General features: G+C 35.7%; 1 protein-coding gene across 3 annotated transcripts; it reads left to right on the top strand.

Annotated features, from left to right (window-relative positions):
- Positions 1–722: 722 nt before the first annotated feature.
- On the top strand, positions 723–13,458 carry atf7ip2 (activating transcription factor 7 interacting protein 2). 3 transcript variants are annotated; one of them, XM_073833211.1, is made up of 12 exons: positions 723–852; positions 1,497–1,582; positions 2,913–3,044; positions 3,511–3,597; positions 3,723–3,805; positions 9,515–9,567; positions 9,668–9,723; positions 12,105–12,147; positions 12,244–12,290; positions 12,372–12,432; positions 12,538–12,593; positions 12,683–13,458. In XM_073833211.1, the coding sequence occupies exons 2-12, from the start codon at positions 1,499–1,501 to the stop codon at positions 13,073–13,075; spliced, it is 1,095 nt and encodes a 364-aa protein (XP_073689312.1). In that variant the 5' UTR covers positions 723–852; positions 1,497–1,498; the 3' UTR covers positions 13,076–13,458. The 3 variants fall into 3 exon arrangements, with proteins under 3 accessions (XP_073689312.1, XP_073689311.1, XP_073689313.1); XM_073833210.1 differs by lacking the exon at positions 723–852 and adding an exon at positions 993–1,042; XM_073833212.1 differs by lacking the exon at positions 723–852 and adding an exon at positions 993–1,042 and having other exon boundaries at positions 12,247–12,290.
- The last annotated feature ends 3,750 nt before the right edge of the window (positions 13,459–17,208 follow it).

The following is a 17,208-nucleotide window of genomic DNA, read 5'->3' on the forward strand; positions in this document are numbered from 1 at the left end:
AAACTTTTTTGATCCACTTCGAATGTTGACTACTGTATATATATATATATATATATATATATATATATATATATATATATATAATAACTCCAAGCTTTTGAATGGTATAGTGTATAATGTTACAAAAAGCTTGAAAAAAATGCACTCAACTACTGATGATAATAATAATAATTGTTCTTAAACAGCAAATCAGCATATTAGAATGATTTCTGAAGGATCACTGACACACCGAAGACTGGAGTAATGATGCTGAAAATTAGCTTTGATCACAGGAATAAATTACATTTTAAATATACATTCAAATAGACAACAGTTGTTTTAAAAAGTACAAATATTTCACAATACTGCTTTTGCTGTATTTTGGATGGAATAAATGCAGGCTTGGTGCGCAGAAGAGAATTCTTCAAAAAAAAAAAAATCTGACAAATAAAAAACTGTAATACAATCATCTTGGTAAAAAATCTATTATTCAGCTTGATTATTTGTCACTCCATCAGTGAAATTCTCGATTTCTCCAGATGTTCCCCACTATCTGCTCACTCACTGGTTCTCCGTTCATTACGAACAGGGCATGTCAAAAAGACAGTTCCTAGTTCAATGAGTCAGTAAGCTAATGATTAGAGACCGATACGTGAATCGTTTCCAGTTCTGCGAACCGGTTCAACTAATTCACTGAAAAGATTCGACTCAAAAGAACCATTCATTGACAAAGCGGGGGATTGCTGCTACCCACTGCCCTTCGCGGAGGGACAGGAAACAGGAAATCCCCTGTAAGATCAACACATAACGTTACTAAGGCTGGCCGCCAGTTTCCACATTGGTAACGACGCGGAGTTCTAGAAAGCAGTCCAGGTGGGTTGTTTATGAAAATGTATCTTGTTTTGTTGGGAGGATGCAACGCAAATGGTACAACACATAAGAATTCGCGGGCTTCGTTTGGAGTTTGTTACGCGTATTGTATGGCAAGCGCTAGAGTCAGTGGTTTACAAAACGCGTTTTGCATGCTGGTGTGGTGATAGAAAACGTGAGGCCAACTGATTTAGTAAGCAATTTGGATTGTACCTTGCTTAAACTTTTCATTTTTAAAATTGTTATTGGCGTCACGTTCGTTGTCGTCGAATGTAGCTTGCAATTCATGATGAAAGGCCATTTACTATTAGTGCAGCTAGAAGTGTCGGTAACGCTTTTAACCAGAGAGCTTTTTGTTGTTGCCATAAACTGTTAAAGCACGTCACTTCCGGGTTGTTCGATTCATTCAGTTTAACGTTAGATGTGTTTATGTATAAAAAGCACAGGATTGTTTTCGACGAAGCGCTTTGAGCCAATTGTTTGTATTAGTAAAGGTAAATAAAATGGCTCTTGGTTGCTCGTTAATCTGAAACTAACTGCAAATGTTTACATCGAGGGTGGTAAAAGAACGTATGCTTTATTCTATCTCTGATTGGAAATGTAATTTCTGATCATTCGAAAACAATCTTTACGTCTTTACCTCTCAGGTATGAAAAGGTCCAGATATGAGGACGACTCATTACACTCGGATCAAGAGAGTGGGCAGAAGGCGAACAAGCTCCCTCGATCCGAGGCAAGTTTGTTATTTACGTCCCTTGTATGATTTTCTCCAACAGTATTAATGAAATGTCAGGATTTGATTAGTCTTTGTCACCTTGTTTTTGAAATAGAAAGACTTAGTTTTCAATTTTATGCTAGGGTTGGCAAAATTCTGAACTCATTTTCTTTAAGCTCATGAGCTGTTGTATATGTAAATATGTTGCTCTCTGAAATACGTGTGGAAGTGTTTTTCCTCAAATGAATAGACATTAATTTGAATTAATTTCAGTACTGTCAAAACCAGCAACCAAAGCTATTTAAAAATCAATGCTGCATCACCCTTTTCAGCTAACTAATATAAAGCAAACATAGACATTTAGGGTAAAAGCATTCTGTAAAATGTCACGTCTTGTGCATATACTTCTACCGTAGACCATAAAATGAAAGCTAATTTATTTACACTGTCATTTTATGACTTTTATTGACTGTACACTATCCTACTTATTACATAGCTACTTTTGAAATTAAGGTTACTATTTACTTTATTCTTCAACGCAGGAGCCTATCTGCAAGACTTCAGTTCATTAGCTATTAGTTATTTCAATAGGGAATTCATGAGAAGAGTAACAAGTGTGCAGTGAACAGTAAAACTGTTTGCACTGCAAACCAGTGTGTCCATTATTAGTATAATAAATTACAATAATATGGTAAAACACAACAATTTCAGTATTAAGCAACAAAACGAGCTGTTTGTACACTGAAAAACAGAGTTGTGGCCTCTTAAAGTTGAGGACTTGCAATTCGACTTGGACTTGCCCTTCTTGACTTGGGACTTGTCTGTCTTGACTCTGGACTTGACTCAAGACTTGAATACAAAAACTCAAGACTGGCTTGTGACTTGCAAAACAATGACTTGGTCCCACCTCTGGCTAAAAATAGCTGGATGTGGATGAGACTCTTACGTGAAAAATAAAGTGGATAAAATTCTTTTAGTTGAAATTATTGTACTGTCTTTCTTTAAGACAGTCCACCCGAAAATTAAAACTTTTTTTTTTCTGCTTCGTAACAAAAAGAAAAAAACAACTTTAAGAATGTTAATAACCAAACAGCTGCTGACGTCTATAGTATTGAGGGGAAAAATGCTATGGATGTCAATTAGTACCATCAGCTGTTACAATGTACAAAAATTTTGCATTACAAATCATGAAAAAAGTACAAATTTACATGTTCTGAATGTGCAGTTCATGTATTTGTTGCCTCAGTTTAAGTTCAATATTAAATGGTGCACAAACAAGTTGAACGCTTGAGTGTATATTTTCGAAGTGCATATAATCTCACCCCTTTCGTAACTTGTTTATTGATAGATTGAAAAGATCATTTCAGATAAGGTTGTGACTGCGATCGAGCAGTCTGACTACAAGATGAAGAATCTGATGGAGAGAATCAGTGAGGTGAATGGTGAATCCAAATACGATTCCAGAATCAAGAAATTGGAAGTAAGTGTCCAGCTTTCCCATTTCGGTGGACTTCAGAAGTTCATTTGAAGTCCATGATTTCCATATTGAAATATAGTGAGATATGTGTATTGATTAAAGGGTCATTAATTAGTCACCCTTATGTTGTTCCAAACCCATAAGTCCTTAGCTCATCTTCAGAACACAAATTAAAATATGTTTGATTAAGTCCGAGAGCTTTCTGACCCTTCATAGACAGCAACGCAACTACCATGCCCATGGCCCAGAAAGGTAGTAGCTGTCTGTGCAGGGACAGGAAGCTCTCATATTTCATCAATATCAATAAATATCTTAATTTGTGTTCTGAAGATGAACGAAGGTCTTAGGGATTTTCATTTTTGGGTGAACTATCCCTTTAATATACAAATTCATATTACTGTAGCGCCCTCCAGTATGGCATGACACCATACATATTTTCTTTGTTAAATCTAATTGTTTTTGTTTGCAGGCTCATGTAAGGAAAATCAAACGAAGGGGAGATGCAGTATTTGCATATATCAGAAAGTTTAGATCCTTGGAGAGTTCTCAGAGTCAGGTAAGTACTAGATGATGAGATTTATTTGTAGAACCAAGGTGTGAGAATGATAATACTAAGACATTTATGAAGCTGTTTTTTTATTGTTACTCATCACTGTTGTGTTTGTTGATCTTATTTAACAGTCTCCTCCTCCTTCTGTAAGTCCTCCTCCTGTGCAACCACAGCAATGCATCTCTCCAGCTGAACCAGAAGTGAATATATCCAGGTATTCTGAAGTATTTTAGACATGGCTTCATTCATACTACATCAGTGGCACCAATAAAGTACAATTTGAGCCCTCTTTGAAGGGGATTTTCATGTGGATGTGTATCCACCTTATTAAATTTGATAAGTCTGGATTTCAGTGTCATCCAAGTCCAGTTATTGTTAGCTATATTTAAACAGCTTGTTTTGCTGCTTGATATAGCAAATTGGTGTCTTACCATATTATTTTAATGTATTGTCTTAATTATGAACACACTGGTTTGTAGTGCAAACAGTTTTAACGTTTACTGCAGGTTGTTATTCTTCTCGTTATTTCCCTATAACGGCTAATGAACCGGAAGTCTCGCCCATAGGCTTAGGCCATGTCCACACTAATACACACTTTTTCTCTCCGTTTTGGCCTTCCGTCCACACTGAGACGGCGTTTTTGTCAAGGAAAACGGAGCTTTTTGAAAACGCTCTCCAAAGTGGATAAATTTGAAAACGCCGTTTTCGCGTTGTAGTGTGGACTGTGAAAACGGAGGCTTTTGAAAACGATGACGCATATTTAGTCATGTGACGCGTATTGTACCAATAGATATCTGTTTACACCGGTAATTGTGCCTTTGCTATTCACTGCCACACTGCTGCTAGAGAAATTTACCTTGTACATTCTTCAAATTACAGTCCTAAAATGATGACAGAAAATTTACTTACAGTTGCTGTCCTGCAAAACATATTTTATCTGCTTTTCAGATAAAATATGAATGAGCGCGATATAGACGCGTCAATGGATGACGAGATATTTCCGTAAATTATCCCGCCAGAAGAATTGTGTGAAAACTTATTATGCCTGTATAATTTTGGAGGCTTTACGCATGCGCAGTAAGGCGAATTCGATGTTTTCCTACGTTTCAGTGTGGATGAGAAACTTTTGGAAAACGCTTGGAAACGCTAGTGTGGACGGAGAGCGTTTTAAAATGTATCCGGATTAATGTAGACGTAGCCTTACTTGTGTGTTAAAGAATAAGGTGGATACACTTCAATGCTGCAGACTGATGCCTTTGAACTTGTAAATGATGCTGCAGCAGTGTAAAGCTGTTTGAAAGACAATCACTAAAATATTCCATTTACTGTTTAATCAGTAGATATCCTAATAGAATGATCAAAGTAAAATCATCTCAGTGGTCCCCTGTGGTTCTTTTTCTTTTTGGTGGGTTGTTTTAAATTCAGTAATGATTCAAGGCTGCAGTCTTGGCACCTTTCCATTTCTTTTCCTTTCTTTTCTTTCCCTGAGGTGCTGTACACTCAGTCGCATTTCTTTACTTTCATGCGTGGCTGTTGTAGCCTTATAAACTAGTGTGCTTCACTGAAGAGGCATTCATTGCTGCTGAATGTTTGTGTTCCAAGGCCACCAAAGCATACTCATTCAGACCAACAATTACAGCTATTTGTTATCCTAGCCATCTGCTTAATTGTTGAATTACCACATTCATGATTCAATGTAAGAACTCAAGTGTGATGGACAGAAACCGGTGGTGCTTAGCTTTTCTGTCCCTAAATGTATTTGAGAAATTCTTAAAACAAGAGCATTGCCTTATATGGGATTTACACATTATAATAAAGAGATATTAATTTTTTTTTAAATAAAATCTGCTCCTTTATGCTTGATTGATCTGCTAGAGATTCAACAACATCTAAAGGAGTTCTAATATGATATAGAAAAAATACAGAAAAAATATCTTTCAGGTGGGCAAATAGCAAATAGTGGAGCTCTGCAGCCACCTACATTTTTTTTTAACTTTTAAAACTGGATTTTCCAAAAGATGGGCAAAATCTTACACTAAACCATGTGAAATTATCCATGTTATCCCCATGAATTAAAGTTAGAAATGTGGGTCTTTTAAAAAGTGATTTTTTTGTATAAAAACCCATTTAAAAAATATTTATTAATTTATATATATTTAAAAAATATCACTAACCCACTGAAATCTGCACAAATGTAGAGTAAAAACTTTAATAAACAGAAAATATACAGTACAGACCAAAAGTTTGGACACACCTAATATCTCTATCTCTATCTCTATCTCTATCTCTATCTCTATCTCTCTATCTCTCTATCTCTCTCTCTATCTCTCTCTCTATCTCTCTCTATCTCTCTCTATCTCTCTCTATCTCTCTCTATCTCTCTCTATCTCTCTCTCTCTATCTCTATCTCTCTATCTCTCTATCTCTCTATCTCTCTATCTCTCTATCTCTCTATCTCTCTCTCTATCTCTCTATCTCTATATATATATATATATAAGATCTGCAAAGGGACTTATGACTCCCTTAAAAGCTTTGATTATAGTCCCAAGTTTTCATCTGGGAAAGTACATGTCACAGTACCCATTTAAATAATTCCTACCTAAGGCATACATCAGAAGATAAGAGGAAGCGAGGCCTGGTTGATTTGCATTAGTAGTGTGTTATCACCATGTCCAAGAGACGCTGTTTCACAGATCTAATATACTGATACACATGCGGCTGTTTATGATTGAAGACATGACCGTCTGTTAATGTGAACTTCATGTTTTTGACAGTTGATGTGAAGTTGATATTCTGGGGACATCTGAGATTTATATTACATCTTGTAAAAAAGGGAGCTAATAGGGCCCCTTAAAATTATGGCCTGTATCATTAAATGGTTAGTTCACCCAAAAATTTAAATTAGCCCATTATTTACTCATCCTCAAGGTATCCTAGGTGTATATGACTTCTATCTTTCAGACGAATGCAATTGGAGTTATATAAAAAAAAATGTTCTAGCACCTTCAAGCTTTATAATGCAATTGGCAGGTGTTTTTCTTCATCAGTTCAAAACAAGTCCAATAAAGTGCATCCATCCAAAATAAAATGTGTCTCATAAAGCTCCAAGGGGTGAATAAAGGCCTCCTGTAGCAAATCGATGCGTTTTTGTAAGAAAAAATACACATAATTAAAACGTCATAATCAATTTAATCTAGCTTGCGCTAACAGTTGTGCATAGAAGCAGCTCCAGGCGGATGACATAGGATGATCTCCTTTTGGCTGATATCGAAATCCTCCGACAATTTCTTTACAAATCCTTGCTTTGTACTAATTTGTGACTGTTGTTTTGTTTTAATCTCTCCACTGCGCATCCACGTTTGCAAAGACTATAGAATACCCAAGAAACAAGTTTCACTCGTATAGTTTTGAATGGGGAAAATGCGATGCTTATTATGGCCACGAAGCCCTGCCTTCTTAATAAAAGAGCCAATCGTTGATTATAGTGAAGTCAGCGTGTCACTGCACCTGCCGTAAGAAGTCCCGGCTGCTATAGAAACAGTCAGCGTGCCTTAACCCTTTATAGGGCACTCATTGAAATACTTGGAAATTCAAAAATTCAACCCCAGAGTGTTATTGGAGGTTATTACAAGACCTTTAAACTTTTGTGACTTAAATTTTTTTTTTTTATGTTTTTATGTTGAAAATTAGGTTAAATGAAGTGATCATATATAGTTACTTGCCGGTCTATGGTATCTTTTTCCCCCCCAAAAAATGTGTATACATTTTAAATATAAGGCATAAATAAATACATAAAACATATATAATATTCATAGAATATTTATTTAGAAACAATTTACACACACACAAAAAATTTATATATATATATATATGTATGAACACAAAAACTTAACAGAATATTTATTTAGGAAATTAAAAATCTTGCTGTCTTCCTCGTCAGAACCCTAGATGGGGTCAGCTGGCACAACAAAACTGACTTCTATCCATAGAATTGAGTAGACAGCTGCGAAAGAAAAGGTTTCTGAGTCAGTATCAAGCCCATGTTGATTTGTTTGTAAAAGAAAAGTGCAGATCTACTGAAAACATAATATTCACATAAATAGTAAATTTATAATAAGAACTGAAAAAAATAGCATTAAGTACTGGTGGTACCACCTATTTTAGCAGAAATAATAAACACCAATCTATTGGTACTAAAACCAAAATTACAAATTTTTCACTGTTTATTTCTTGATCATTTCAATAAATGGTTTAAGTTTGACACTGGATTACTACATCATGGTATACAAGCCTTTGCAATATTCAGTGGACAAAAAACAGGCATAAAAACAGCCAAACTATCACTTGCCTTACTTTTACCTGAACCGGGCGTATGTCTAAAAATGGACATTCTGTTGTGTTACCACAAACGGGCGTATGATCAAATATGATCACACCATTTTTTTTACCACATCGTTCACTAATTTCTAGAAATCAAACGCAAACAACGTCTATATCACCATATAACACAACTATTCAGCAATATAATGTGTGAGTTTCATTGACTTACCATTGTGCATTTCGATGCTTTCTCTGTTTTTGTGGGACAAAGTAGGAGCGTAAATCAGCATTTTCTCATTCCGGAAGCACGTTGAAGTTTGAAACGCCCCAGACAACTTCCGATTGGTCAGATGCCATTGTGTCGCTATCCGTGACGTAGACTAACATCTGTTGATTGGCTGGGACAAATCCATGTGCTTACACGATCTCATACAAGGGAGGCAGACGCTATTGAAAATGTTCGATTAAGTGATCAAATATGGTGCCTCGCCCTATAAAGGGTTAAAGGGACTTTGACGTTCGTCACTTCAGCAATGTCCTACATCATCCGCCCGGAGCTGCTTCTATGTACAACTGTTAGCGCAAGCTAGAGAAAGGTGGCTATTACGTTTTAAATATTGATATTTATCTTACAAAAATGCATTGATTCACTACAGGAGGCCTTTATTTACTTCCCTGAGTCATGTGAGGCACTTTTTATTATGGATGGAAGCGCTTTATTGGACTTGTTTTGAACTGATTTAGAGAAACACCTGCCCGCGGCATTGTAAAGCATGAAGGAGCCAGAACAATTTTAATGTAACTCCCAATTGCATTAGTTTTAAAGAAGGAAGTCAAATAGACATATGATGCCTTGAGGGTGAGTAAATAATGGGCTTCATAAATACATTTTCATTTATGGGTGAACTAACCCTTTAAGCCAATATTAAAATTTAAACTTTGTTATGAAAAACCTTAAAACTGAAATTAGTTGTAAGATCTAAAAGTAGTTATGTACAATATGAAAAATTGATGATGTATTTTTTTGATTTGCTAAAGAGGATCTTCTCAATGGTTTTACATTTGTGTATTTAAAGATTAATTTTAAAGGCATAGTTCACCAAAAAAAAAAAATTTTGTCATTAATTACTCACCCTCATGTCGTTCCAACCCTGTAAGACCTTTGTTCATCTTTGGAACACAAATTAAAATATTTGTGATTAAATCCCAGAGCTTTCTGATCATAGACAATCACAACTACCATGTAAGGCCCAGAAAGTAAGAAGTAGTCCATTTCCACATCAGTGGTTCAACCCCAATTTTATGAAGCTACAAAAATACCGTCTAAGCAGGGTCAGAAAGCTCTCGGATTTCATCAAAAATATCTATATTTGTGTTCTGAAGCTGAACAAAGGTCTTGCGGGTTTGGAATGACATGAGGGTGAGTGAATAATGACCGAATTTTCATTTTTGGGTCAAATATCCCTTTAAGTTAGCAAGCAAGCAAATTGTAAAACTAGGGGTTTTATATTATTACTTTGTTATTAATATTATTTAATTTAAATGTCTTGTCGGAGTGCAGAATTCTGATTTCAGGCTTTTTTTTTTCTTTTTTTTTTACCAGAAGTTCAGCCAATGGAGGGTGTTTCAATGACAACGCTTCAGTGTCATCAGCAGGTCTTGCTTTTGCCATTATTTATTCTAACCTCATCGATGTCAAACGTTTATACTATGAAACATTACAATGGTTGTTTTTTGGCTGTTTTCTCACTAATAGACAACGATGAGATGACCACATTGAGAAGACCAAAGCAAGGGTTCTGGCAGAGTTTGGTAACTATTTCTTTCAATGTTTTATCATTCTCAGTCATTTGATTGGCTTTTTTAAAGAAGCTTTTTCTGCTCACCAAGCTTACATTTATTTGATCCAAAGTACAGCAAAAAGAGAAATATTTTACTATTTAAAATGACTGTTTTCTATTGGAATATATTTTAAATTGTAATTTATTCCTGTGATCAAAGCTACATTTTCAGCATCATTACTTCATTCTTTAGTGTCACATGATCCTTCAGAAATCATTGTAATTTGCTGATTTGCTGTTCAAGAAACATTATTATTAATTATCAATATTTAAAATGTTGAGTATTTTTATTTTTTTTTTCAGAATTTTTTGAATGGAAAGACCCAAAGACGATTTTGTAACATTATACACTATACCAGTGTTTCTCAACGGGGGTGGTACCGCCCCCCCAGGGGGCGTTGGGAGAGCATCGGGGGGCGCAGAAAGCAAGAATTTTGAAAGGGGGGCACTGAGGTGTTTTTGGGGGGCGTTTGGTTAAGACGAGTTTAAACCGAATATGTTTGAGCTGAAACTTGCAGAAGAAAACGGTCTGCCACTTCCTAATGCCATTTCTACACTGGATGCATCAAAGCGCACTTTCTATATATATTTGTCAACTTGTCTGCAGCATAAGTGCATGGAATGCGTTTACTGTAGCGCTTGAGTCAGTTACTGAATGACAGATTATAACGGGATCTATGTGCTTTAGCACAACTTGTTGCACCGTTCGCGGCCAGTATAGCAGTGTTAAAGGCATTGCACACTGAGTCCGAAATTTTCGTGTGCGTTTTTTCGTATTCATAATCCTAAAAATTCGTCACGCACGGAAAGTCCGATGGGTATTAATTCATCTGTTGTAAAAAAAAAAAAAAAAGCAAAACAACACGAAATAGAACGATCTTGTTGTCCGCTCTCTTCTTAAAAAGAGAAACAGATATAGAGGAATGAGGGAATATTTTTAAGGTGCAGCTCCTTATTAATAAACTGCAGGATTATCCCAGGTGATTCAAAGTTTATTTCAGGATGTCAGTAATCTTTAATGCTTTGCTAGCATTACTGGAGCCACATATTAAAGAAGACCACTAATTTTTGCGAACTCAGCGTACAATGACAGTGCTTTGTGCTACGGGACAAAGTGAATGAACCTGACAGACACAATTCTGGATTTTGGCGTTCGCTTGTACGGTGGCTCTGAACTGTTACAGATGCGAAAAACGCAAAAAATCAAACCCGATCCGAATTTTTTTTATGATGGGCGAAAATTAAGGAGGCAGTATGCAAGTGTGATTAACATTACGTGAGGTTTTTATTTTTGAACGTGCGAAAAATTTGGATGAAAGATTCGGACTCAGTGTGACTCATATTTGAAATAAAATTATGTATGGGTTAATGTGGGCTGTGTTATGGGTTTAGATAGGTTACATGCTTTTAAAATAAGCCTATGTATTATAAATAAATTATACATTACTATTAAAAAAGGCAAATACGATTTTTAATGGATGAATAAAAAAGGTTGCATTTGTTTGTTTAAAAAAAAATACTATTAAAAAAAACTTTGTAATTAAATATATATTTTAAAATGTGTTTTCCTCTTATGCTAAGCTTCATTACTCTAGCTTTCAGTGTCACATGACCATGTTCTAAACAGGAATTTTTATTTAGTCTTTTTAAATTTGGGGCAATAAAGTATATCAGCATCACAACAACACTGAAGCTGTAGCAATGAAAATCAACAATTTGCTTAAACTCTGTAAATGAATGTTATTACTGTTTTTTTTTAAATATAATTTACTGTAAAAAAAAAAAAAAAAAAAGTACATCACTGTCTTTTTTTGAACAATTCAATGCGTCCTTGAATTAATTTGGTAAAAATTGTAATGACCCCATACATTTGAATTACTATAAATATAATAACAGTCCTTATTATAAACACAAAATACTAATAATAATCAAACTTAAATATTCAGTGAGGACAGTTAGACTATGATTTATTTGATGGGGGGCGGTGAGAGACCTGAATAATTGGTAGGGGAGGCGCTGGCCCAAAAAAGGTTGAGAACCACTGCACTATACCATTCAAAACTTGGAGGGAAGGGTATTCTAGAAATTAATAATTGTATTAGGATTAATACATGAAGGATCATGTGACTGGAGTAATGATGCTAAAAATTAAGCTTTGAAATCACAGGAATGAATTGCATTTTAAAATATATTCAAATAGTTATTTTAAATAGTAAAAAATACTACAAAATTGTACTGTTTTTACTGTACTTTGAATCAAATAAATGCAGGCTTGGTGAGCAGAAGAGACTTCTTTGAAAAACATTAAAAAACTGTATCTACTTCAAAATGCGAAAACTCTTTTCATTTCAGCGGTCTAAGAATCCAGTTGTTGACCTTACGGAAGAAGACAGAGGTATTCAATCCTTGAGTAAAATTCAAGTGATGTTATAAACAATGTGCTGTTGTATTGACTATATAGTGGGCATGATGTGTTTTTGTTCTGGTTCAGTAGCCCGACTGAAAGAAGAGAGTCTGGTTACCCAACCGTCAGATCAGGTATGCTATCATTCTCTCATTCTAGATGTTCATTTTCAGACTGTTTCATTGTAGTTCTGTTTGCACATTTGTGCCCTGCAGAAACTGGAACCACCTTTAAAACCAAAACAACCATCAAACACACCCCCTGTAGCCATTAAAGGTATGAAACCATTGAATATGTCTTGGTTATTTTTGTTCGTTATTTTTTCCCCCCTGAAATTGAAAAAAATGAGTTATTGTTACTATAATTTTCTTTAACATACAGAAGAAAATCAAAGTGTTATGGAGGAAGAGCGTGTCAGTTCTTCAGTACAGTTGGAGGTATTCTAATGTTTTGTATGTTCACTACACCAATAATTTCATATCATAACAGTCCTAACCTTTCTGTTTCTACCTTTCTTTTATATCAGGAGGACTGGCAATCCAAACTCCAGCCATACCCAGACACTCCATTTCCCAAAGAGCTTCCGGTTGTAGCTGCCTCTTATAACTTGCCCCCAAAGCCAGTGGTGAAACTAGCTTGCATTGGAAGCGCACAAGAATTAGTCATCGGGTGGAGCGTCGAACGGAATGATCCCCACGCAGCAGAGATGGATTGCTACTACATTTATGTTTCCCACGAACACAAAAATGGCACTTTCTCAGGATGGAAGTGCCTTGGAGAGATCAAAGCCATACCTCTTCCTATCGCTTGCCAGGTGACAGAATGCAGAGAAGATAAACGACTGTGCTTTATCGTTGTGGGGAAGGACATATTTGGCCGTTACGGGCCGTACAGTGACGTACGTACTGTTTCCCCATGACAATGTGAATTTGGCAACATTTCTCCAGTGTTTCAGAAAGTTTTGTTCAAGTAATCATCGAAGGAGTATGACTGTGACTCTTGATACTGAAATTTGGAGTATTTAATTTTATAAGCTTTGAATTTCTTAAAAGATGTTGAGTTGTGTACAAATAAAGTTAAAGCTGCTGTCAAATTTCTTGTATTTCTAGTTCTGAAGAAAATGTGACTTTTTTTTTTTGTTTCCTCATGAATCTCACTAACACAAGTATTATGAAAGAAGCTGCTGTCTTGTATTGTTTTTATTGGTTATAAAGTTACAAACTGATTTCATTTGCCTCTGGCCCTCAGTTGTATGAGTCAACAAAGCAATCACCAGCCAATAATAAACACTAGTGAAATCTGCTTTTTTTTTATTTATTTTTTTTATTAACACATATAATGAAGAAAACATTTGGTTCCTGAAATTGACTACATTTGAGAATTCTACTTCATGCTGCTGCAGAAATGACACTCAACTTAAATGGAAATGGATCAAATTTCCATTCCCCCACCCTCCCCCCCCCCCAAGGTTCACTGTCGTGGCTAAAGCCTAGTCCTACACTAAAATGTAAGTCTGTGCTGTTTCAACTGAAAGAAGCTTGCACTGACTGATCTTAAAATAAAGCAGTGCCTTTGTTTTAGTCTCAAGATGCACACCAGTAATGTTTTTTTAATCATACTTAAATGTCCTTATTAAACTATGGCCTAATCCTGTTTTAGTCATAACCCTGTCTGTAAAACCAGGCCTGTAAAAATATTGAAAATAATGAAACTCATCATTTTGATGGCGGATTGTAGTCCAAAAAGGATTGTCTTAATAAAAAAAACATATATATGACACTAAATTTAGATTATATTGCAGTTTTAAATATGCATCTAATTACAGATATGTGGGATATATGCACAAGATTTGTAATTTTAATTTGGGTTAAAAGAACCATTTCTTTATGAAATTAGAATGGCATGACATTTAGAGATTGGATTGTACAGAAATTGAAATCTAGCACTAATACACACTACATAAAGTTGTGGTCAATAGTTTACATACCTCTTTCAGAATCTGCAAAAGGTGAATTATTTTACCAAAATAAGACAGATTTTATAAAATGCATGGTATTTTTTATTTAGTACTGACCTGAATATTTAACATAAAAGACGTTTACATATAATCCACAAGAGAAAATAATAGTTGAATTTATTTAAATGACCCTGTTCAAAACTAAAGTTTACATATTTTAGTTTTTTTTTTTTAGTTTTAGTTTTTAGTGATAGTTGTTCATGAGTCCCTTCTTTGTCATGAGCAGTTAAATTGCCTGCTGTTATTCAGAATAAATTCTTCAGGTCCAACAATTTTTTTTTGATATTGTGTTTTTGAACCCTTTCCAACAATGACTATGATTTTGAGGCCCATCTTTTCACACTGAGGACAACTAAGGGACTCATACTAAAGTTACACAGCAAACCCCCAGGCTCTTAATGCATTGATTTTCCTTCTGGAGCAACAGTGAGTGTTTGAACCTTCTGTAATAATTGCAGATGATTCCTTCAGTTGTCCTCAGTGTGAAAAGATGTTGGAAAGTGTTCAAAATGCTGAATGCTGAAAATCCAAAGAAATTTGTGGGATCTGAAGGATTTTTTGGAAGAACAGTGGGCAGTTAACTGTTCAGGACAAACAAGGGACTTGTGAACAACTATCACTAAACAAACAAACAAAAAAAACAGCTGTGGATCATTCAGGTAACAACATTATTAAGAATCAAGCGTATGTAAACTTTTGATTTTTATTAATTCAACTATTATTTTCTCTTTTGGACTGTATGTAAACTTCTTTAATGTGAAATATCTTATTCAGGTCAGTACTAAATATAAAATAACATGCATTTTCTATGATACCTCTTATTTTGGTAAAACAATTAACATTTTGCAAATTCTCCAAGGTGTATGTAAACTTTTGACCTCAACTGTACATGTAGTCATGCAATGCTGATGTTGTTAACATTAACAATTTGAGAACAAAGTATAACCATAATAATTTGCACGGTATGATGTGGTATGCGCTAAAAGTGATTGTTAGATTTAATCACCATTGGTAGTGCGATTTATTGTAATGTTTTATTACCTCAGTTGGTCAGAGCAAAAGTGGCAGACATGTTACTTACTTGTTAAGATGACAATCTCCAGTGAAAATTCTTATTTGGGTCATACTTCAAAGACGTAGAATCTGTGATTCCTAAGTACAGACAGCTGACAGCCACACACACTTCAAAACATTAGATTCATTACATTTACATTTACATTTATTCATTTAGCAGACGCTTTTATCCAAAGCGACTTACAATTGGGAATACAACAAGTGATTCATCCTAAGGAGGCAGATCAACATAGGAAGTGCTCAAAAATACCATATGACAGGCATTGTTAGATGAGTACAGGCTAGAAAGGGAAGATCAGGAAAGAGAGGAAAAGAATTTTTTTTTTTTTAATTGAGTCAGATAGTGTCGAAAAAGATGGGATTCATCCACGCTTAGGAGCCGATGCACAACCCACAGAAGATAATTCCGCAAATAGCTGCAATTGCAGGTTTCAAACAGAGACTATTACTATAATAGACCCTGAAGCTGTGGCTGAAATCGGTCACTTGTTCACAGAATTAGTATTTTCTGTATAGTGAATAGCACATAGTGTACAGTCGTGGCCAAAAGTTTTGAGAATGACACAAATATTAGTTTTCACAAAGTTTGCTGCTCAACTGCTTTTAGATCTTTGTTTCTGTGATGTACTGAAATATAATTACAAGCACTTCATACGTTTCAAAGGCTTTTATCAACAATTACATGACATTTATGCAAAGAGTCAGTATTTGCAGTGTTGGCCCTTCTTTTTCAGGACCTCTGCAACTCGACTGGGCATGCTCTCAATCAACTTCTGGGCCAAATCCTGACTGATAGCAACCCATTCTTTCATAATCACTTCTTGGAGTTTGTCAGAATTAGTGGGTTTTTGTTTGTCCACCCGCCTCTTGAGGATTGACCACAAGTTCTCAATGGGATTAAGATCTGGGGAGTTTCCAGGCCATGGACCCAAAATTTCAACGTTTTGGTCCCCGAGCCACTTAGTTATCACTTTTGCCTTATGGCACGGTGCTCCATCGTGCTGGAAAATGCATTGTTCTTCACCAAACTGTTGTTGGATTGTTGGAAGAAGTTGCTGTTGGAGGGTGTTTTGGACCCATTCTTTATTCATGGCTGTGTTTTTGGGCAAAATTGTGAGTGAGCCCACTCCCTTGGTTGAGAAGCAACCCCACACATGAATGGTCTCAGGATGCTTTACTGTTGGCATGACACAGGACTGATGGTAGCGCTCACCTTTTCTTCTCCGGACAAGCCTTTTTCCAGATGCCCCAAACAATCGGAAAGAGGCTTCATCGGAGACTTTGCCCCAGTCCTCAGCAGTCCATTCGCCATACTTTTTGCAGAAGATCAATCTGTCCCTGATGGTTTTTTTTTGGAGAGAAGTGGCTTCTTTGCTGCCCTTCTTGACACTAAGCCATCTTCCAAAAGTCTTGGCCTCACTGTGCGTGAAGAAGCGCTCACACCTGCCTGCTGCCATTCCTGAGCAAGCTCTGCACTGGTGGCACTCCGATCCCGCAGCTGAATCCTCTTTAGGAGACGATCCTGGCACTTGCTGGACTTACTTGGACGCCCTGAAGCCTTCTTAACAATGCAGTGGAAAGTTTTTTTCGGGATTAAGGACAAAGAAGGCAAAGAAGGACTATGCAATTCATCTGATCACTCTTCACAACATGTAAAAGTTTTTAAATGGAGATATATCTGCACATTAAGCTTTAATGTATTGCTCTACATCAGTTTTAATTTAAGAACACTAATTTCCAACGCTGAATGTCATTAAAATGTTCCATTAAATTATTATTAATGACTTTGTTTTGCACACTTTAGATCTTACATTCATGCTTAACCAGGAAAAAAGGAGAGTAATAAATAATTGAAAATGTAATAGAAGTGACGAAATGTCTCAGGTCATATTTACTGGCATATTTTGATGATGATCCAGCAGTATTTGCAGTACATCAGAACAGAAAGAGTCTCAAGCAGT

Source organism: Garra rufa, chromosome 1, assembly GCF_049309525.1.
Source record: "Garra rufa chromosome 1, GarRuf1.0, whole genome shotgun sequence".
NCBI classification, from domain to species: domain Eukaryota; kingdom Metazoa; phylum Chordata; class Actinopteri; order Cypriniformes; family Cyprinidae; genus Garra; species Garra rufa.

What these genes read in the sequence shown, in the direction of transcription:
- atf7ip2 (XM_073833211.1), top strand. Translation starts at nt 1,499, where the DNA reads ATGAAAAGGTCCAGATATGAGGACGACTCATTACACTCGGATCAAGAG. An exon ending in CCAGAATCAAGAAATTGGAA is followed by an intron (nt 3,045 to 3,510) that starts GTAAGTGTCCAG and finishes TTTTGTTTGCAG; the next exon opens with GCTCATGTAAGGAAAATCAA. An exon ending in TGGAGAGTTCTCAGAGTCAG is followed by an intron (nt 3,598 to 3,722) that starts GTAAGTACTAGA and finishes CTTATTTAACAG; the next exon opens with TCTCCTCCTCCTTCTGTAAG.